At 42.4% G+C, this 22,139-nt stretch overlaps 1 protein-coding gene across 3 annotated transcripts in view; it reads right to left on the bottom strand.

The window, feature by feature from the left end:
* The window catches only part of LOC115791558 (RAC-beta serine/threonine-protein kinase-like), a 28,816-nt gene extending 13,718 nt beyond the window's left edge, over window positions 1–15,098 (bottom strand). Inside the window, exons 1-9 of one of the 3 annotated variants that reach the window (XM_030745668.1) lie at window positions 14,994–15,098; window positions 12,025–12,167; window positions 11,664–11,792; window positions 11,406–11,517; window positions 10,913–11,063; window positions 9,489–9,620; window positions 5,897–5,962; window positions 2,473–2,541; window positions 2,215–2,337 (exon numbers count right to left, since the gene is read on the bottom strand). In XM_030745668.1, coding sequence (XP_030601528.1) covers window positions 2,215–2,337; window positions 2,473–2,541; window positions 5,897–5,962; window positions 9,489–9,620; window positions 10,913–11,063; window positions 11,406–11,517; window positions 11,664–11,792; window positions 12,025–12,070 — 828 coding nt within the window. In that variant the 5' untranslated portion in view covers window positions 12,071–12,167; window positions 14,994–15,098. Of the gene's footprint in view, window positions 1–2,214; window positions 2,338–2,472; window positions 2,542–5,896; window positions 5,963–9,488; window positions 9,621–10,912; window positions 11,064–11,405; window positions 11,518–11,663; window positions 11,793–12,024; window positions 12,171–14,837 lie in introns of all 3 variants that reach the window. The other 2 variants (XM_030745669.1, XM_030745667.1) reach the window with 2 other exon arrangements.
* Window positions 15,099–22,139: the final 7,041 nt, after the last annotated feature.

Raw genomic sequence — 22,139 nt, 5'->3', positions numbered from 1 at the left:
CAGTGGGGAGCAGCGGGAAGCGGCAGGGAGGGGTAACTCCCACCCTCCACAACCGTGTCCCACAGGGGTCAAGGCTCAGTAAGCCACAGACCCAGGCCCAGCTGTCCACACATGCACAAACACACGCCAAAACACACAGATCATATACTCACACACACACACACACACATATATACCAGTCACACACTCATGGACACTAGGTGTGGGTGAGCAGGTACCAGCACAGAGCCAGTGGCAATCAGGCAAGCATTTTTTAAGCACTTTCAAGGTAAATTTTCAAGATTTTCCAGCACATTAACAATGGGATAGATATTTAAACAAATACATACATATTCAAAATGATTTCACATTTTTTAATCACATTAAAAAGATGGTATTATGCTATAAGTCACCTGACAGAAAATCATAACTCCTGATAGTTAATTCTGGAAACTTTATTCTCCAGATTGTGAGCAAATCCAGTTTAAAGCAGCTCTTATGTTGCTGCCACGGTGTAACTCGGTCTAACACAGGAACCTGAACTATCCATCAAAGTGACCAATCACATTAGGCTCCATCCAAAGGTCAAAAGTCAGTTTCTTCACGGGCGGTGAATTCAGCTCTGCACACGTAAAGTTTCCTCATGAGAGCGTGAACCTGCAGCAGCGCGCACAGCAGACAAGCTGAGTTCTACATACGCGCTCGCCTATCACATTATTTGCACGGATTATGTTTTTTCTCGCGTGTCTTATCCATAATTGGAATTTGCAGTTTTTCTTGGAAACACTCTACAGACTGCCGGGTCACACGCAGACGTGCAGGGCAGGCTGAGAAATTTTCATTTTAGACTTTCCAATTCATTTCTCCATTTCATAAGCGAACTATAAGATATCGACTTCAGAATGAAGCAAACATCAGCCATCTCCTCTACATGCATGACATTAAGCTATATGGCAGGAGTGAATGAGACACGGATTCACTAATCTACCCAGGATCTACAGCAATGACAACAGAATGTTATTCACACTGAAGAAATGTAGTCAGATGGTAACAAAGAGAGGAAAGGTAGTCAGAACTGAGGGGACTGAATGACCAGAAGGCAACATTGCAGACATTGAGGACAGCTACAAGCACCTTGGAATCCCACAGGCAAAAGGGAACCATGAAGAAGCTAGGAAAGCTGCAACCTCCAAGTACCAGCAGAGAGTAACGCAAGTCCTGAGGATTCAGAAGAAAGGGGAAAAGCAAGATCTGGGCAATTAACACCTACAGCCAGTCATCAGAGACACTACTGAGATAATCAGCTGGCCAAAGGAGGAGATAGAAGCCACTGACATCAAGACAAGAAAACTCATTGCTCATTGAAGAAGAGGAGGAAGAACAGGAACCATCATGGAAGGACAGGCCTCTGCACGGCATGTACCACCGGCAGATAGAAGAAGTGGCTGATATCAAAAAATCCTACCAATGGCTGGACAAAGCAGAGGCACTACTCATGGCAGCACAGGAACAAGCTCTAAGCACAAGCTCAGTAGAGGCTGGGGACAATGATGCCCCTCAGTACCAAACAACAACAGCAACCCCCAAACTGTGAGAGTGGCTTCAGCCGCTTCCAGGAACGACATCCAAGATCTCTGTCCAGAAGAGCACAGTCCTAGAAACAGCTAAGACCCTCATGCTCCCAGGCCTCTGGTAGAGGACCCAAGTTTGGAGGACAAAGAGCACCCGAGTGAGGAATATTTTATATATGAGAGACAGAAAGAGACTATTGTTGCACAAGTTCAACCACAGATAGAAGTGACTTTTTAAAATGCATACTGTGTATCCTCAAATAAAAAACAACCTTGAGTTAAAAGCAGGTTGGCTGGGGTGTGAGATTATTGACAAATTAATCCTTTAACACCAGGCAATCACCACTGAAGCACCGGTTTCCTGCCCTAACAAGCCGCAACGTAAAACTTATCACCGCCGAGTGACTTTTCACCGTAACTCCACGACCATGTGTCCTGTCGGAAAAATTCAAATGGTTCCTGAAAGCCCAGAAATTGCACTTCACAGCCATATTGGGGTATTATGGTATTTGTTGCTGAAGTCCACGAATGGCGGCACTTTTTGACGTACGTTGTGCCACGGCCGACGCCTTCGGGGTTATAAGGTTAAGAGTCAGTTTATCATTATTGTTGTCATTCTTGCACATAGTATATTTATGAAATGATAGATATGTGTTGCATTCACCTTCAGATCACGATAAACAACATCACGTGAGTGGAGGTACTCGAGCGCTGACACAATCTCAGCACCATAAAAGCGTGCTCGGTCTTCTGTGAACACTCGTTCACGCGAGAGGTGGAAGAAGAGCTGGAAGAAACAAGAGCAGACAGAGTCGAACACTCATCTACTGTTACAGAAAATCTGCCTTTGTGTAAAGGTTTAACTGCTGGAACCAAGTGCATCCTGATGTGTTGGAAATGGATGTAAGATATGGGGTCTCACCTCGCCTCCATTGGCATATTCCATTACAAAACAGAGCCGGTCATGGGTTTGGAAGGCATATTTCAGGGTCTGCAAGAATGTTATCACAATTAAAATAAAATATCAGGTAGATAGTAAATCTCTGCAGCCAAACCTTATGCAACTATTAACCATCAAGAAAACTGAAATCACTTGAATAGGAAGAGACCTGTGACTGGGTGCAACAATCCAGGATTAAAGGGCCTCAAAAATCAATGTTTAATTTGTCTGGCTTTTAGTCTACAGACTGTAATTCCAAGATAGTATTCTTTAAAGACTGTTGCAAAATGAGAACTACTTTACTGTAGTAAAAATCACACTGAACAATTTAATAGTGAACTTAAAATTTCATTCATCATTTGTTTTAAAAATCTGACCCAAAAACCAAACTTGCTACAGAAAACAATGGAGCTGGCTCTGAAATAACATTAATGTTAATTATTGTAGGTGCAGACAATCTCATGCTGTCAGCACAAGGAAATGCAAAAATGCTGCAGTTCCTATTGACAGACCACAAGTTAGCGGTGTGGCTATAGGAGCCACAATCATAGTGTGCATGTGCGAGCACCCCCGTTTCCAAAAACCATTGTTTTCGTCCGTTTACACAGAAACGGAGGCTGGAGCGTATAATACAATAATACAGAGAAAACCCCAACAATTAGATGTCCCCTATGAGCAGCACTTGGTGACAGTGGAAAGGAAAAACTCCCTTTAACAGGAAGAAACCTCCAACAGAACCAGGCTCAGGGAGGGGGGGGGTCATCTGCACCAAACCACTGGGGGTGAGTATCCTAGGAACCACAAGTAAGCCAGCAGTCTGAGAGCGAAGTGCTCTGTTGGGGTGATATGGGACTATGAGGTCTTTGAGATAAGATGGGGCCTGATTATTCAAGACCTTGTAGGTGAGGAGAAGGATTTTAAAATTAATGGTTTGACTGGTACTGTAAATAAAATTGAACTGAATGAAATAGAATTGGTCCTAGCAAGGAACCCTGTGGAACTCTATAATTAGTTGAACTGGCGGTGTGTGGAGAAGACTCCCCATTTACATTGATAAATTGGAATCTATTAGATAAATATGATTCAAACCACTGCGGCACAGTACGTTTAATACCCTCAGCATGCATAATCTCTGTAATAAAATATTATAGTCAACAGTATTGAATCTTGCACTGAGGTCTTGCAGGAGATGAGTCCACTGTCAGAGGCTGTGAGAAGATCATTTGTAACCTTCACTAATGCTGTTTCTGTACTGTGATGAATTCTGAAACCTGACTGAAACTCTTCAAATAAACCGTTCCTCTGCAGATGATCAGTGAGCTGTTTTACAACTACTCTTTCAAGAATCTTTGAGAGAAAGGATTCGATTATTAGAAGGATTATAGATTCTAATGATTAATAATCCAATGTGGCAAATATCTGACTAAATTACAATTAAAAACAAACTCAACCTGACTCATAATAATACCCGTGAAGCTGTATTTTTTGTGTCCTGGAAGATAATATCAGTGGCTTTCAGCTATTAAACCAAAGTATTCAGCAAACTTACATTTTGACCTCTTGGTAGTTTGAAGTGAAAAGTCAGAGGATCAACAAAGTTTTTAAGGTTCATACGCTGTGGTAGAACCTATTCTTAAAAAACAAAACCTTGACCCAACCATTTTATCCAACTTCAGACCAATTTCTAAACTGCCATTTCTTTCAAAAGTCTTGGAGAAAGTTGTCCTCCTTCAGCTCCAGACCTTCTTAGACCAAAATGGTGTTATTGAAGTATTCCAGTCTGGGTTTAAAGCATATCACAGTACTGAAACCGCACTTTTAAAAGTTTTAAATGACCTTTTAACTATTACTGATTTGGGGGACTCTGCCATTTTAGTACTCTTAAACCTTAGTGCTGCCTTTGATACCATAGATCATGGTATCCTTTTATCTCGACTGGAGCACTTTGTTGGTATTAAAGGGACTGCACTTAAATGGTTCAAATCCTATTTAACGAACAGAAGTTTTACAGTTAGGCTGGGAGAGATTTCTTCCTCTGAAAGCCTGCTCTCATGTGGGGTGCCCCAGGGGTCCATTCTTGGCCCAGCCCTCTTTTCAATTTATATGCTCCCCTTGGGTTCAGTCTTTAAAAAACACTGCATCCCCTTCCACTGTTATGCAGATGACTTGCAGATCTATCTGCCACTGAAAAAAAACTCAGTGAGTCCTTTGAAGGCCTTACTGGACTGTCTGGAGGAAGTTAAAACATGGATGGCTCAAAACTTTCTTAAATTAAATGAGCAGAAAACTGAGGTCATTGTGTTTGGTACCCCTGACCTCTATGACCTTGGCCCCTTAAAGATATATAATAAACCCTGTGCAAGGAACTTGGGGGTGATCCTTGACACAAATCTTAGTTTTGACAAACACATTAATACTGTCATCAAATCTAGCTTCTTCCATCTTCGTCTGCTTGCAAAGGTGAAGCCATTTCTCTGTTCCACGGATTTTGAGAAAGCTATCCATGCTTTCATTTCATCTCGACTCGATTACTGTAACAGTCTCTATTCAGGTGTCAGTCTGTCGCTACTTCGTCGTCTGCAACTGATTCAAAATGCAGCAGCACGATTACTAACCGGCACTCATAAACGAGACCATATATCCCCCATACTTGCATCCTTACACTGGTTACCAGTCAGTTTTAGAATTGATTTTAAGGTTTTATTATTTGTTTTTAAGGCGTTGCATGGGTTAGCACCTACCTACCTCTCTGATCTTATAAGCCTGCACACTCCCATCAGATCACTGAGGTCTGCTGAGCAAATGCTCTTAACTGTACCGAGGTCAAGATTAAAACATAGAGGTGATCGGGCTTTTGCAGTCGTTGCTCCGAAATTATGGAACAAGCTGCCCCTTCACATCAGGACCTCCCCTACAGTTGACATCTTTAAATCTCGTTTGAAAACCCATTTTTATTCTTTGGCTTTTACATCAAAATGAGTACTGGATACATTACTGATGTTGTTTTCTTTTATTTTTATTTTTGTTTTTATAATTTTATGCTTCCTGTTTTAACTATCTCTTTTACATTGTGTTTTAAGTTATTTTATTTATCTTAAATGTACAGCACTTTGGTCAACTGCTGTTGTTTTTAAACGTGCTTTATAAATAAACTTGACTTGACTTGACTTGACTTGACATTCTGAAAAGGACATAAATGTCTAAACCACATCATATCTTATCCAGCACACAGCCAGCTGAACTATTTTAGCTGGGATTCATGAGATGGTCCAACCACCACTAGATATTTTATTCTGCTAATGTGGGCATAATAATCTGCATGCCAGCAATGATGTATTTACCAGAGAGCAGAGCCTTGATATCTACTTAATATCTACTAAGTAGGTAATTCTTTTATTATTCTCACCGTGAGGAAAGGATGTCTTGTGTTCTGTAACACTCGGCTCTCTGTAACTGTGTGGGCCACCTCATCCTGCCAACAAACACAAGTATTATTACAAACACTAACAACATGAAATAAAAAATGTGAATTGTTACAAGAATGTTCATACAAATGTGCACACATTCACACAGTGTAAAGTAGTCTGTGTGCAGCTTATATAACAGTCTTCATGTAGAGCAACAATTCATCTTTTAAGATCCTCAGAGTTCTTTGCCATGTTGGAACTTTCAGTGACCAGTATGAGAGAGTGTGAGAGCTGTACTACAGAACTGAACACACCTGCTCCCTGTGCACACCTGAGACCCAGTAACACTAACGAGTCACATGACATTTTGGAGGGGAAATGACAAGCAGTGCTCAATTTGGACATTTACAGGTGTAGTCTCTTAGGGGTGTACTCACTTTTGTTGCCGCTGGTTTAGACATTAATGGCTGTAGATTGAGTTATTTTGAGGGAAGAATAAATTTACACTGTTATATAAGCTGCACACAGACTACTTTTCATTGTCTCAAAGTGTCATTTTGTCAGTGTTGTCCCATGAAAAGATATACTTACATATCTGCAGACATGTGAGGGTGTACTCACTTTTGTGATACAGTGTGTGTGTGTGTGTATATATATATATATATGCGCGTGTGTGTGTGTGTGTGTATATATACACACACACACACACACACACACACACAGGCATACATACACATATACTTACATATATTAAAAAGAAAAACAGAGAAATAAAACTATGCACAAATACTCAAAAAGAACAAATAAAGAAATGAAAAAAGAAAAAAAAAAAAGATGTGAAGGAGAGCAGACTGCTAGATGGTCCTAATGAGGCATGGTTTGAAGTCCAGCTAAGTCTCTGGACCTTCTAAGTGTATACTTAATCTTCTCCAACTGTATAAATTGCATCAGATCGCTCAGCCATAAGGACAGTTCAGGTGGGTTCTGGGATTTCCAGTGTAACAACATTCATCTGTGTGCAAGCAAAATTGTGAAAGCAATTGTTTTTTATGCTTTTAACTCATTGTACAGTGTCTCCTGCCTATGACACCAAATATAGCTGTTGCTGCACTAGGTTGAAGATTAACATCAAGTACCTCTGACAGTACTCTAAAAACCCCAGACCAGTAGGACATCAAGGATGGGTGTGATGGCCAAATCTATGGCCACACTCCAGCAAAGTCGGTAACTCCCTTATGCATTATTCATACAAATACCATTATTTTAGTTTGTAATAAATTGGTTGGTTTAAATGCATTTGTTCTGTTTGTAAGCGCGCACATTTAGTTCACTTGTATTTTTCTCAACCCATGGTTAATTTTTGTTGATGCTCATAATTAGTTTGTTTCTTTACCGGTACTTACCTGCTGTAATCCTGGGGAGTTGCCTGACAAGCTGTTGGCCATTTGTACCTGGAACATTTACCAAATGTCCTCGGAGCAATATCAGGTACACTCGAGACAGGATCTGATACATATATCACTAAATCATCTGCATATAAGGATACTCTGTGTTCCTCACCCCTCTGCAAATTCCACTTATTCACTGCAATGATTTAAGTGTAATAGCCAAGGGTTCTATGGCAAGCACAATGGGCTGATGGGGCATCACTGACAGTGCTGTGACTCTTTTGTAGAACCTATGATGTAACCGATGGAAGTGGTCAACACTGTTGCCAGTATTCATGGTGTTTATGTGTTAACGAATTTATTGTTGCGTCCCAGTGATTATAGTGCCAGTCATAATAGAAATGATGGGACATTTTCCCCTCATGGGTCCCTACTTTTTATTGTTGTAAAGCTTTTTTTTTTTTAGGCTAACATATTTGTCCCTTGAATTTCTTCCATTTTTTTGCATATTCCCTTACAACTATTCCAATAGTTTGCCAATCTCCCTGCAGGGATTTGTATTATATTCATTCTATGATTGTTAATCCTTATACTGAAGAGATAACTGTTATTCTCTCTGATAGGCTATATTGTAGGGTCTCAGGGGTGTTTGCAGTTATGACATACCTATGGCGTAGATTTAACCCAGATGTATAAATCCCCTGAGACTTCACCAACAATCCATCCATCCATTCATTTTCTTCTGCTTATCTGGGACTGGGTTGTGGGGGTAGAAGCCTAAGTAGAGAAAACCAGAACTCTCTTTCCCCAGCCACCTCCTCCAGATATCAGGGGGTGCAGTGTTCCCAAACCAGCTAAAAGATATAATCTCTCCAATGTGTTTCAGTTTCATTAGTGGAATTTTCTCCTGCTTTTTTGCCCTGCTGGGGATTTATGCTTCAGTGCAAAATCTACACCATAGCTCCAGCCTAACCACAAACCCCTTTATAACCCAACATGAGAAACTGGGACTGTTGTGGAGGGCTTCACAACCATGCCATGCCCTACTGAAACTTAGCAGAAAGGCCGAACACCAGGAAAGCACCAGGCCCAGACAGAGCTTCCCCCTCCTGTCTTGAAGCTTCTGACCAAAACAAGACCCTCAAGCTGTGTCAAGTGCCATCCACGTTCAACCATTCCGGTCCCCCCAAAAACCTCTCCATCACAGGAATGAACAACTACAGGCCTGTTGTTTTGATGTTGGTGGTCATGGAGACCTTTGCCTGTCTGGTACTGGCCCACTTGAACAGCATCAAACGACAACCTGCTGGATCCCCTGCAAGTTTGATTACCAGACAAGCAAGTCTGTGAATGATCCCATTAATATGGGACTGCACTACATCCTACAACACCTTGAGTGCACAGGGGCTTCTGTTAAGATCCTGTTTGCAGATATTTGCAGATATTAGCTTGGATTAGGAGTTGGAGCTTGGACTTGGAGTTCACAACCAGCAGACCTGCAATCCTCTCCACCAAACTCTGTTCAATTTAGCTCCTGCCATCTGCCAGTGGATCACCAGCTTCCTGACCAACAGGAAACAACAGGTGAGGATGGGGGAAGTCACCTCTGGAGTTTGAACAGTTAGCACAAGTGCTCCACAAGAGATATATATCCTCTCTCTACTGCTCTTCTTCCTCTACAACAGTGGCTCCCAAAGTCAAGAGTGCTGCGGCTCACTTAAGAACCAGAAATTGCCGTGCCCCCCTGCAGTACCTTTGCGGCCCACACTTTGGGAACCACGGCTCTGCACCAGTGACTGCACCTGCAGGGATCCAGCTCCTGCTGGTGACCCTACAGTAACTGAGATCATTAAAAATGTTGAGGAGTTTGTGTATCGGTGGGAAGTCGAGCAGCTGGTGCTCTGGTTACCACTTGGTTGTCTAATTTGAAATCCACTGAGCCTGACAGCTCAGTGAGCAGTTTCTTTCATAGCTACCAATCAGTATGGACTATGACAAAAACATGTTGGTCAAGCCCTATAAACACTTATTTTGAAAGTGAGGCAATAAAATTATACTCAAACAGGAAGCCAACGTCGATGCTTTGCTGTACTCCTGCCTTTGTAGACACACTTTGCAGCATCTTTGCAGCCTTGAAGCAGCAAAGTTGCAGAAATATATGAATAAAACCTGAACCACTTATTTAAATACACACACAACTTACCTTGGCTATAATGACCATTTTGCGCAGTATTTTCATGGCATAATGGACTCCAGTGGACCTTTCTTTGACAAGAATCACCTTCCCAAAGGTACCCTTTCCAAGCAGCTTCAGGTACTCAAAGTCACTCATTGTCTGTAAAATATACAATTCATTCATTATGAAATTAAACAAATATTGAAAAGACTGAGTAAAAAAGTAACACCAGATAGAAATGGTAAATGGACTAGTTCTTATATAGTGCTTTTCTACTCTATTTGAGCAATCAAAGCACTTATACAACACGTTTACATTTACCCCATTCATACAAGCACTTCCATGACTAACTAAGCTAAGTGCTTTTTATTATCTAACATTCACACACATTCATACTCCAACGCTTGCGTCGGAGATCAACTTTGGGTTCAGTATCTTGCCCAGGATACGCAGCCTGGAGTAGCCAGGAAGCCAACACTCGGCTGTTCTGGAGGAAAAGAAGTGCAAGCTAGTAAAAGACTTAAATCAGTGTTTTTGACACGTTAACTTCAGCGAGTTTTTCAAAAGCAATCGCTCAATACGGAAGACTTGACAGAATAAAAAAATCGAAAAAGAGGCTGTCCAGGGGGATTCCCCCTACATTCAAAAATATCACAGAATACACACCTTCATTTGATCAGAAATACGCTTCAGCATATTATCTGAGGCTCCAAACAGGTGAGCTCTGAGAACGTTGTTAGGTTATGACACAGTGATTGTACTTATTAACTTAAACTATTAACCGCTTTCTTACAAAGTTTGCAAACTGCCGTCTCTTGATCAGTGCCAGTCTTTTCAAATCCAAACCACCTCCTCGCCTAGGAATTAAATCACAGGCGGTAGACTGCGAGGCTGGCACAGTGTGTTCACTCTTTTCCAGCTTTAGGTGTGTTGTTCAGGCAGCTATGCTGGCACACAGTACGGGAGCTCTCTATACTAAAGCATGAAGTAGTGAACGCGTGGAGCCGAGGCGTTTGATTGTTGTTTTTTTTCCCCAGTCATTAGCATACTCTATAACGTCATCATAAACGATATATATCGCACACCCCTACATGGAGGCACCTGGAATTAATCTGAACTGCTGCTTTGCAAGTGATTCTGAGGAAGCTAGAAAGCGTTACATATCATGTTTTGTCCATCCATCCATTCGCTTCCGCTCATCCTTATATATTTGTATCAAGCATAAAATATCATTTCACAAATCAATATCCAATGATTATGCTGTTTTTCCTGTTTATGCAACATATTGCTGACCAGACACAGTTCGTGGGCGCGTAGCTGAAACTGGCCAATCAGGATTTTCATGGGCACTCCAAAACTCATAATATATAAATGATTTATAAAAAACTATGAAGGCCTTACACAAAGTAGCAGTTGGATGATTTTATTATGGTATAAGCTTATCCTCTCACCACTTTGGTGCGGCTCTTGGCCATCGCCACCTCCATCTCCTCCAGGCTGCTTTCGCTCGGTGAGCCGAACACATCCATTGGTTCCTCTTCCTCCTGATCCCGCATTTTCAGACTGTCCGCTACAGACTGGATCGCCTGCATCCACTCCTCTCTGAAAAATACCACAACGTGTCAAACATTACATCACTCATCTTTTTGAGAAGACAACACCTCACAGTTTCTCAACCTGCAGCTTCATTCAGTGGTGTCTGGGAAACCCCAGTCTCCAGACTGGTGGCCTTCTGGGCAGTATTGTGAAGAATAATCAAAGACAAAAAAAGAAGTTAGACAAATGAACACAGAAACAGGAAAAAGGAAGGAAAAAAGTGTCATGAACAGACAAGTCTGAGGTGTTTGGATCAAATAAAGAAATCAAATAACAGAAATAAAGAAAACGCATGACAGCATTTGAACAGTGTGGTAGAAATGTGATATGATTTTTTTTTGTTCTTACCTCTCTTCGTTGCTTTCTACATGAAAAGTTCGTTCTATCACAGTGGTCCACTGCAGACAACGGATGACAAATGTGTTGGGCCGGGGTCGTTCAGTCTTCATTAAATGACATTCTGTAAAAAATACAATTATGATGTTGACTAAAGCTGGTTAGAAGGAACCTTAACTCAATAAAACTCCAAACATCCAACTAATGTCTAATAATAGAAAGTAGCACACATAAAGGGACGACTACTGTTCATCATTAAAAAAGACTGACCTGCCACTGAGAAGTTGTTGAGTGGTGGAGAGGTCTGGTCGTTTAAATCTGGCTTCTCTTTGTAACCGATGAAAGAGCCATCACTCTTTAAGATGAAATACCTGGGCCTCCATGTTTTTATGTATTCACCTGGGTCAACAAGGACAAATGAAATCAACAGTGCGATTTACAGATGAACACATCTGGGGTCGGTAACTGTAGATATTAATCAAACTCAGCCAACAGTTTTCCAGGCTTATAACACAATACTAGGACTGTTTTTGTCTTTGTCTGATTTTTTGTTTTGTTTATTTTTTTAGGGGGGGGGGGGGGGGGGGGGGTTGTCAAGTGTGAATATTCCAGTGATTCTCATGATGCTTACCTCTTTTTTGAAGCCAACCCTCTCTCACTATACTGACTTCATTCATGGTAAGGGATGTGTCCGGAGAGACTCAAGACTCAGGAGGTCAGGAGGGGCAGCAGTGGGTTTCAGTAAGTTCACGTCTCACTCAGTTACAACAGCACCTGCTGAATGAAACAAGCAGTGCAACAAAATTAGGACTGACATTAAATCCTTTCCACAAAGAAACAGACTATTAGCATTCAGTCAACAGCTGACACAAACTAACCTTAAAATGAAAGAAAACTCCTCTAAGACCTGATAGTAACAATATCCAGATGCTGCCATCCCTGGAATGACTGATGCCCCCATTTGCCCTGGAGGACATATATCTGTAACACCTCTAAAGCTCAAATGAAAACACCATCAGCTCTTACACCCACACTGTAAACCCGGATAGGTTGAATCTACTTAAAAAAACAAGGTAACTCGTTGCCTTAAATTTTTTAAGTAATGAAACAGTTCATTTAACTCAGCCTGTTAAGTAAGCACTACTCCATTCCAACTGAACTAAACTGTATGTTCTAATTGACCAAACTTATCTTTTATAGTTCATGAAAAAATAAAATGTCTTTTGATCAATCAGTTCCCCCTATCCTTTTCATGGTTGTGTGTGTGTGTGTGTGGGGGGGGGGGGGGGGGGCTGGAGCCTATCCCAGCTGACAAGGCAGTAAGATGTAGGGTACACCCTGTACAGGTCACCAGCCTGTTGCAGGGCTGACACAGACAACCATTCACACCTGTGGGCAATTTAGAGAGACCAATTAACCTAACCCCAGTAACTGGATGTCTTCAGAGTGTGGGAGGAAACCCACACAGACACAGGGAGAACATACAAACTCCACACAGCAAGAGACCTGGCCTAAGGTGGAATTGAACCCAGACTATCAGATAGCTATTCTAGCTGTGAGGCAGCAGTGCTAACCACCACACCACCACACCGCCTAACAACACAAATATTTTTTACAGTGTTGAACTGTGTCTGTTTAAATTTGGTAAATAAACATGATAAAACTCAGCCCTGCTGAATGCTGGTACATTAACATTTACAAATAACATTTGTCCATAGAACAATAAAAAACTATACGAGAGAGCGTTGTGAACAAAAACCAAACAAAAACACCAAATGTCTTCTATTCCAAACAGTGAGAGGCCCGGGCCAAGCCAGAATCGAACCCAGACCTTCTAGATGGCATTCTACCTGTGAGGCAGCACTGCTAACCATCACACCACCATGCAGCTGCACATTAATCCAGTCTGTTAAAACTGGTATAAACTAGATTTTTAGCAGGTGCAAAACTTGATGATATTAAGATGTTTGAACTCCAACACATGATTACAATAAGATAGACCATCAAAAAGTACAGTCTACTCAGCATTAACAAGTAATGTTCACATTCTAGGCAATTTTAAGTAATATGAACTCAATATTTTTAAGTGGAATCAAAATCTGGGTTTACAGTGCACAGCACTGAGTCTTTTTGGCCAAGTCTCTCTAGGCTTTCTACAACTGCCCTTGGGTTTCTCTCTCCTTTTTTATTAAAATAAATATCTTCATTTATAGATCTAAAACCACTACAGAGACGCCTCATCTGTTTACTTTGCTTCACTGTCAAGCTGAATGGATGGTGTTGAAAATGATGGGTGCTAGATCAAAAAAAAATACATGCTGCTCTAGACACTCTATTAGAGGTGCCTCTGTATCTGTAATGTATCTATTGTTTACATCCAAAGACAGAAGGAAAAAATCTCCCCATTCATTGGAACAACATTCAAGCTGGATAAGAAATTATTGTACAGTCACTCACTATTAATTCACTAATCAATTAACCATTCATGATTGTCTCACCAGGTTTCTGTAAATGTATACTATTAATGCCTGGAGCAGATGACAGGCTGCTATTTGACTGGCAACATTTACTTTCATAACAAAAACATGAAACATTCTAATATGACATATCCTGCCCCCATGCAGCTGGTGTGAAGGCTCAACAGAGTGTACTCTGCTGCATCTGACAAAAATAAACTGACTTCAGCAATTTCTTAATTAGGCATCAGTTAATACCGACACCAATAAGCGGACTTTATGACGTTCAGCGTGAACCTGAAGTTTTTAATTTTATTTTAAAAACAAACAAATAAACATGGCTTATTCGGAACATGAAAGTATATTGCTGTACAATTCCAGGAACAGGGTGCGCAGGTTTATCGCTAGTTTAGTTACAGAGGCATACTTGGGGCAGGAGTGCTCAATTTACAGGCGTTGCGCAACGCTTTAAATTAATGCACACTACAAAAAGCAAAGATCGATAAAGTTAAAGACAGAGAACACTTACAATTATTAGTACAATTCTAGCTAAACATTCAAACTTCATCAAAACACATGATTCTATTGTAGACTGTTACAATTGTAGTGTCGCTGTTTCTCGGTAGTGTGCGGACAGCAGTTAGCTGTCTGCTAGCTCTAAGAAGTTAACTTTGAAACCACGCTTACAAAGTCAGGAAATGTAGATCTAATTAATAACACCAGGTTTTCAAATTGAATCTATATTTACTGACACAAATAAACCATTTTCGAATTTCAAACAACGATACTTGTCACTCGTGTTATGTCAAAAGTAACTTTGCTAACTTAATGCTTATTATCCAATATTAGGTTAGTATTACAGCCAAAGACAGCTGTTCTGTCTGTACTCGACTTTTACGGGAGTTTAACGCGGAACTCTAATATTAGTGATGAATACTGGAAATATCATGGATTGTTTTATCTTTATTATTAGGAAATAATGTCTTACTTTGGCGATCATATGCCTTGTTGTAGGTTTCTGGTGCAGCCTTGATAGCGAGGTAATCAAACTACAGTTTTAATTAGCTTTGAGTTACAAGTTTATCAACTAATCTTGGAACCCGGTAATTTTTAGTATTTAATTATGGAACACGATTTAACGCACATCTCAGTGACTTTATCCCACACTGCTCTCGGTTCACTGCTGCTTTGACTTGATCCAGTGCAGGCCATCCACCCAGGAAAACACCGTGAAAGTTTCTTCTTCGTGGTTTAGCTCATATAGTCGTTGCTCTTTGCACACGTATCCCCCCCTGCAGGCAAGATGTGTGCTTGCTGACAGCCACAGACATATATACGTACACATGCATATGGCTGACAGCAAGCACAGCCTCCTCCATGCTATGATTATCTTTCATTTTCTCGTAAAGCAAATTCGTCCCAGGGGGCCTCGCCGCTTGGCAGCTTACTTGTAATCCCTCCGGGTGGTTATTTGGGCAGATATTTTTAAACATGTATCAAAAAAATATTTAATTTCACTACTCGCCAGCACTTTATGTCAGTGCTATTAAACTCTTATAGTAAAAACAAACAAACTGAAAAACAAACAAACAAACAGAAAACCTTTGTACCCTGTGCGTGCTGCCATGCCGCTACTGTAAAATCCCCCCAGATTATTAGTGCCCGGGATTCTCGGATGCTGCGTGCCTTAAACGTCTCACCCGGTAAAGCGCGTTTCACGGTGCGCATGATGGGACCGTTTGGATTTCAGAGTTAAATTGTGGACATTAATGAGGAGCTGCTGTGTCGTAAAATGGTTCGCGCAGCAGCAGGAAGGGAAAACGTTACCGTCTGCAACATTTCGGAAGATGTGTTCGGGTCATCACGGTAAGCTTCAGTTATATTACATTACGTAAGGCTATCGGTAGGTTGCACATCTCGGCAGAGCTAAAATCAAAGAAAAACCTGTATGCTTTTGTTTGGCCATCTCTGACCCCGGAACAAACACACTACAAGCTCCCGGACTACAATATTAAGCGCTCTAATAAAACAATTTGCCAGTAATTAATAATATAAAGCTACTTCACGTTTGAATGACTTATTTTTTTGTAATTCACAGAAAAGTTCAGTTCAATTATTACAATACAATATTAAATATAAAGTAAATTAAACTATATATATATATATATATATATATATATATATATATATATATATATATAATGATGTGCTGTTATTCACTCCAGGATTTAAAAGGTAAATGCACATGAAAAAAAATCAACATGAAAATACAAGTTGATGTTTTATGAATATAATCGGTGATTAAGTTACAGTTCAAAAATACATGATTGATGTAAAAAATAAAAGAAGAATCTGATAAGTGCTGCACCAAAAATGGCACCAATTTATGAATTTACAAATGTGTCTGAGCAGTAATTTTGGAGTTGATTTTTTAAAGGCAGCATTATTCCTGCTTCTTACAGGCTGAGGTTTGGAGCATTCATGGAAATGCCATTTTGCTTTGGGATTGTCCATGAGGTGGGGGATGGAAAGCCACCACTGAACCCGATCACCTCGTTACCCCGAGGAGCTGCTCTGAGTTTTCACTGTGGAGATGGAGCCCATCCACTAATGTGTTCATTTCACCTGAGTCCAAGTGTGTGAACGTGCAGGACGGGACATCTTTGCACTTTGGAAGTGAACCAGCCTGGACACTGACTCGTCTGCCTGAAACTGACTACAAACCACAGGAAGCTGAATCTGAGGAATAAACTAAAGAACTGTTATGGGGTAAACTGTGCCACCCTGTGGTGGCTTGGGGGTATTTTGGAAAAGACGTACCTAAGAAAGTACAGCCCCGGTGTTGTATGGGTTTTTGCCGTGTTGCAGCGTTCATTGAAACAGCTATGCCAATGCTCACTTTCTGGTTCTCTGTGCTTAGCATTACACAGGCAACATGGTGTCAGAAGTGAAATAGTTAGACTACTCAATATCACAAGTTTTTTTTCTTTGCATTTTTCCTGGACCGAGTCTGTCTCACCAAGCTTAAATAAAGGCTACAGCTAACGCGAGGATGGCTGCGGGCGCAAATGCGATTCCACCGCCGGCTGAGATGAAACTCTCCGGAGACATAGCGGCTAACTGGGATACTTTTAAGGAGGACTTCGAGGATTACTTGCTAGCGACCGGATTGAACAGGAAGCCAGCAGACGTACAAGCAGCAACACTGAGACGAGTAATGGGCAGCGAGTGCAGGCACATCTATAAGCACAATCTGCACCTAACTGCGGAACAAGAGAATGATGTGACAGCCATTCTGACAGCCTTGGGAAGGTATTTCAAGCCAGCAAAAAATGTTATATTTGAGCGTTTTGTCTTTGGAAGCCTGAAGCAAGAGGATGGAGAATTGATAGACACATTTGTGACTAGGATGAGAGAGAGGGCTTCTACCTGTGAATACGGTGAGCTAAAAGAGGAGCTCATAAGGGACAGACTAGTTCTTGGAATCATAGATGAGGGCACACGCCGCCGACTTTTAAGTGAGAAAGACCTTACCCTTGCCTCAGCTATTGATATGTGCCGGGCTGCGGAGCTCACAGATGCACGTATGAAATGCGGCGGACACCAGGCAGCCTGTGCGCAACATGCACAGGCTCAACAAATCATGGGGGAAAGCGAGTGGAAGCAACTGTAAATATTGCGGACACCAGCACAAGCCAGGGAGGGACGCATGCCCTGCAGCTGGAAAGACCTGCCGCCACTGTGGAACACCTAATCACTTCGCAAGCGTGTGCCTGAGGAAAAGGGCCGGACAGCCTCACTTAAATGTTGTGGACACAGCTGGAGACACAGCACAGGACAATGAAGCAGAAGAATACTTATATATGACCACAGCAGCTTCAACAGACATACAGCAAGGAAAGAAGTGGTTTGTGAATCTGAAAGTGAACAGTGTAAAGCAAAAGTGCCAGTTGGACTCTGGAGCTACATGCAATGTTATGAGCCTCAAAGACAAGATGAGAGTGGCGCCAAAGGGGAAATTGGTCCGAGCCACACCAGGCTGAAACTTTACTCAGGTGAGGTCATGACATCACTCGGACTGTTCAGGACACATTGCACAATAAAGGGATACACATACCCGTTAGACTTTGAGGTCGTAGAGACCAACCAATACCCATTGTTGTCTGGTTCAACATGTGAATGCCTTGGCCTAATGCACTTCACTATACCTGAGGAGCTTCACAAGGTGGAATGCATTGTGCCAGGATCTCTCACTAAGCAGCAGCTCATTTGCAGATACAAGGAAGTTTTCACCTCACCCATCGAGTCACTGCCCGGTGAGGTCCATTTTGACTTAAATGAGTCCATCACACCGGTGCAGTGCCCGCCACGCAATGTCCCAATAGCTCTCAAAACAGCTGTGAAAGCAGAATTGGACAGACACGAGAGGGAGGGCCACCTGACCTCAGTGACAGAGCCTACTGATTGGATTAGTAATATGGTGATCATTAAGAAACCTGATAAGATTCGTATCTGTATTGACCGAAAGCCACTGAACAAAGCACTGAAGAGATCTCATTATATCATGCCCACTCTAGACGATGTCCTCTACAAGCTGCCCAAAGCCCGCATATTCTCGTTAGTGGACGCACGTGATGCCTTCCTCCAATGTAAGCTCGACAGTGAAAGCAGCTTTCTCACCACATTCTGGACTCCATGGGGCCGCAAACGCTGGCTTAAACTCCCTTTTGGTGTTTCAGTGGCCCCGGAAGTCTATCAGAGGAAACAACATGAGCTACTGGCAGCCCTGGATGGGGTGGAGCCGATTGCTGATGACATCTTGGTTGTTGGCTGTGGCAACTCAGATGAAGAGGCCATCAGGGATCACGACATGAAACTCCTTGCACTCATGGAGCGGTGCAAGGAAGTCCGCCTCAGGCTTAGCCTGAAGAAGCTACAGTTTAAAGTCAAAGAGGTACACTTCCATGGCCATGTGCTGTCAGCTGAAGGCCTTAGACCAGACCCTGAGAAGGTTAGGGCAGTGCAAGCTATGCCAGCCCCAGCCGACGTGAAAGCCGTGCAGAGATTCATAGGTTTTGTCACATACCTTTCCAAATTCCTGCCACGCCTTTCTGAGGTATGTGAACCACTGCGCAGGCTACTGGACAAGGAAGTGCCATGGCACTGGCTCCCAAAACATCATGCTGCGATCACAGAAATTAAGCGCCTGGTGTCAGCTGCACCAGTCTTGAAATATTATGACGTCAGCAAGCCAGTCACAGTGCAAAGTGATGCAAGCCAGAACGGCCTAGATGGACAACCGGTGGCATTTGCTTCAAGGGCACTCACTGCAGCAGAGCAGAACTACGCTCAAATTGAAAAAGAATGCCTGAGCATAGTTTTCGCCTGTCAGCGCTTCCATTACTACCTCTACGGCAGAAGTGACGTCACTGCAGGAACTGACCACAAACCCCTCGTCGCCATCTTTAGCAAGCCCCTCCTCAGTGCTCCTAAACGACTGCAAAGCATGCTGCTCACTCTTCAGGGCTACTGCCTGAACGTGGTCTACAAACCTGGCCCAGAGATGTACTTGAGTGATACACTGAGCAGAGCCACGACACCCCCTCTCAGTTCGGACCAGCCCTTCATACGGCAGTCGGTTTGCTCATTAGCTCAACATGCAGAGTTGGAAGCTGAACAGGTAAACCAAGCTGACTACCTCAATGTTACAAGTCAGCGCTTAACCCAAATCAGACAATACACAGAGACGGATGAACACCTTCAGGCCCTAATATCAGCAGTACTGGAGGGCTGGCCAGACCAGAGAGGTGACACACAGATCGCCATCAGAGAATATTGGGCCTTCAGGGATGAGATTAGTGTGCAGAATGGGGTCCTCTTCAAAAGTGACAGGGTCATCATTCCCAAGAAGCTGCGTCCTGAAATGCTCCGCCGTATCCATTGGAGCCATGTGGGAGCAGAGGCCTGCTACAGGCAGGCTCGGCAGACACTCTTCTGGCCCAATATGCAGGGAGAAATTAAGGATTTTGTGGGACAATGTGCCACATGCAATGAGTATGCACATGACCAACAAAAAGAGACTATGATGTCGCATCCCCTTCCTAAGCGGCCGTGGCAAATCTTAAGCATGGATTTGTTTAATTATGCAGGGAAGGATTTTCTGCTGATGATAGACCACTACTCAGACTTCTGGGAAATAGAACACCTTACTGACTTATCTGCTGAAACGACAATCAGAAAGTGCAAGGCCCAATTTGCCAGGTATGGGCAGCCTGATCGAGTAATCACAGACTGTGGCTCACAGTTCGATTGTGCTCTTTTCAGACAGTTTGCTCGGGACTGGGGATTTGAACACATTACCTCATCCCCACGCCACCCAAAGGCCAATGGTAAGGCCGAATCAGCGGTGAAGATAGCTAAGAACATCTGGAAACGGGCTTCACGAGCAGGTGAGGACCCATGGAGAGCTATCCTGCTTTGGAGAAACACTCCCACAGTGGGCATGGATAGTAGTCCTGCACAGCGGCTCATGGCACGCAGGCTTAAGACACCTCTCCCAGTGACTGACGCCCTCCTGAAACCACGTGTTGTATCAGGTGTAGCAGAAAAAATAAAGTACAAAAGACAGGTTGCTAAACACTACTATGACAAAACTGCAAGCGACCTCCCAGAGCTACAGGTTGGGCAGAGTGTCAGGATGAAGCCACTTCCCGGTGACAGGACCGGGAGATGGCGCCGTGGCACATGCCTCCAGCAGGTGGCACCACGTTCATACCTTGTGGAAATAGAAGGTGCTATGTACCGCCGCAACCGAGTAGATTTGCGGCCAGCAGAACCTGTTCCGCCTGAGGTCAGTGCGCGGCCCAAAAACTCGGCCGCTCACGGCATGTCCAGCAAGGGCAGCTCATCCATTCAGGAGGATCCACGGGAGCTCATCAGCAGGCCGGTGAGTCCCTCTACAACTCGCCAGCCCCCCACGGATCATGCAAGACGGACCCTAGCATGGACTCCAGTACAGCCTGTGCACCACACAAGGAGTGGCAGGCTCACCAAGCCCCCAGAAAGACTGAGCTTGTGAAATCAAACATAGACACATTACAAAAAAAAAACAAAAAAAAACAAAAAAAAAACAGTAAGTGATATATGTTGTCACTGCTTCAATGTTAATATCTCAGATATGTCCTGATGTTGAGATAATGACCAGTTAGGGGTCATATTGGACATGAGAAAGGGGAACAGTAACAGATAAGCATGCATCTTTTACTAGTTATGTTAGAAGTAATCGCAGTAATATTGTGTTTAATGAAAGTGTTAAAAGGGGAGATGTTATGGGGTAAACTGTGCCACCCTGTGGTGGCTTGGGGGTATTTTTGAAAAGACGTACCTAAGAAAGTACAGCCCCCGTTGTTGTATGGGTTCTTGCCGTGTTGCAGCGTTCATTAAAACAGCTATGCCAATGCTCACTTTCTGGTTCTCTGTGCTTAGCATTACACACGCAACAAGAACTTCCAAACTCTTAAAGATCCCGCAGACATTTCCCTGCACAGTTTGAAGTGAGGGATACTTTTGTTTGTGGTGTTTACATTTGTTGCTCTGTGATAACTTTATTCATGTTATTCAGACTCTGGTCCTACTTACATATTCTGCAAACCTTAAGTCAGCTGTGTTTGCATCTTGCAGAAAATATTTGTGTGTTGTCTGTTTCCTTTTTCTGTTGAAAGATAGCTCAGACGTGTTTGAGCCTCGTGGTCCTGCTGACCTTTCACTTGTAAATGCTTTATAAGGGAAGTGGTCCTCACCTTGTCACGCAAAATATTTTACTACCTGAATTAACCATGAATTACAACATGAAATAAGCAGTTAATAAGCAATTAACACACAATTCACTCATTTTATAATCTGTATGTTAGGTATAATTGTGCATTCAAATACATTGTTAGTCACTTACTTTGACTTTTGAAATGATACCATGAACCTTTAACAGCTACTAAACAACTTGTTTGTACTTGATGTAATACTTTATTTACAAATGCATTCATCATTTATAAAGTATAAACATGCTGTCATTAAACATATGTGCTTATTAAATAACACTAAACCGTTCATCTCCATGTTTATAAATGACATACTGAGGAGTAATGCAGAGTACAGTTATAAAGTGTTACCCTTTTATTAATTTGTATATTTTTTATTGTATCTGACCTACATGATGCTACATGAAAACGTAAACACTTTAAATTTAGTTTTCATACTGTTTTAGTGAAAGGACAGACAGACACGGCTTGCTTGT

The sequence above is a fragment of the Archocentrus centrarchus genome, chromosome 14 (genome assembly GCF_007364275.1).
Source record: "Archocentrus centrarchus isolate MPI-CPG fArcCen1 chromosome 14, fArcCen1, whole genome shotgun sequence".
NCBI lineage: Eukaryota > Metazoa > Chordata > Actinopteri > Cichliformes > Cichlidae > Archocentrus > Archocentrus centrarchus.
Note: the sequence above shows the minus strand (reverse complement) of the source record. Positions and strands in the feature narration are given on the sequence as shown.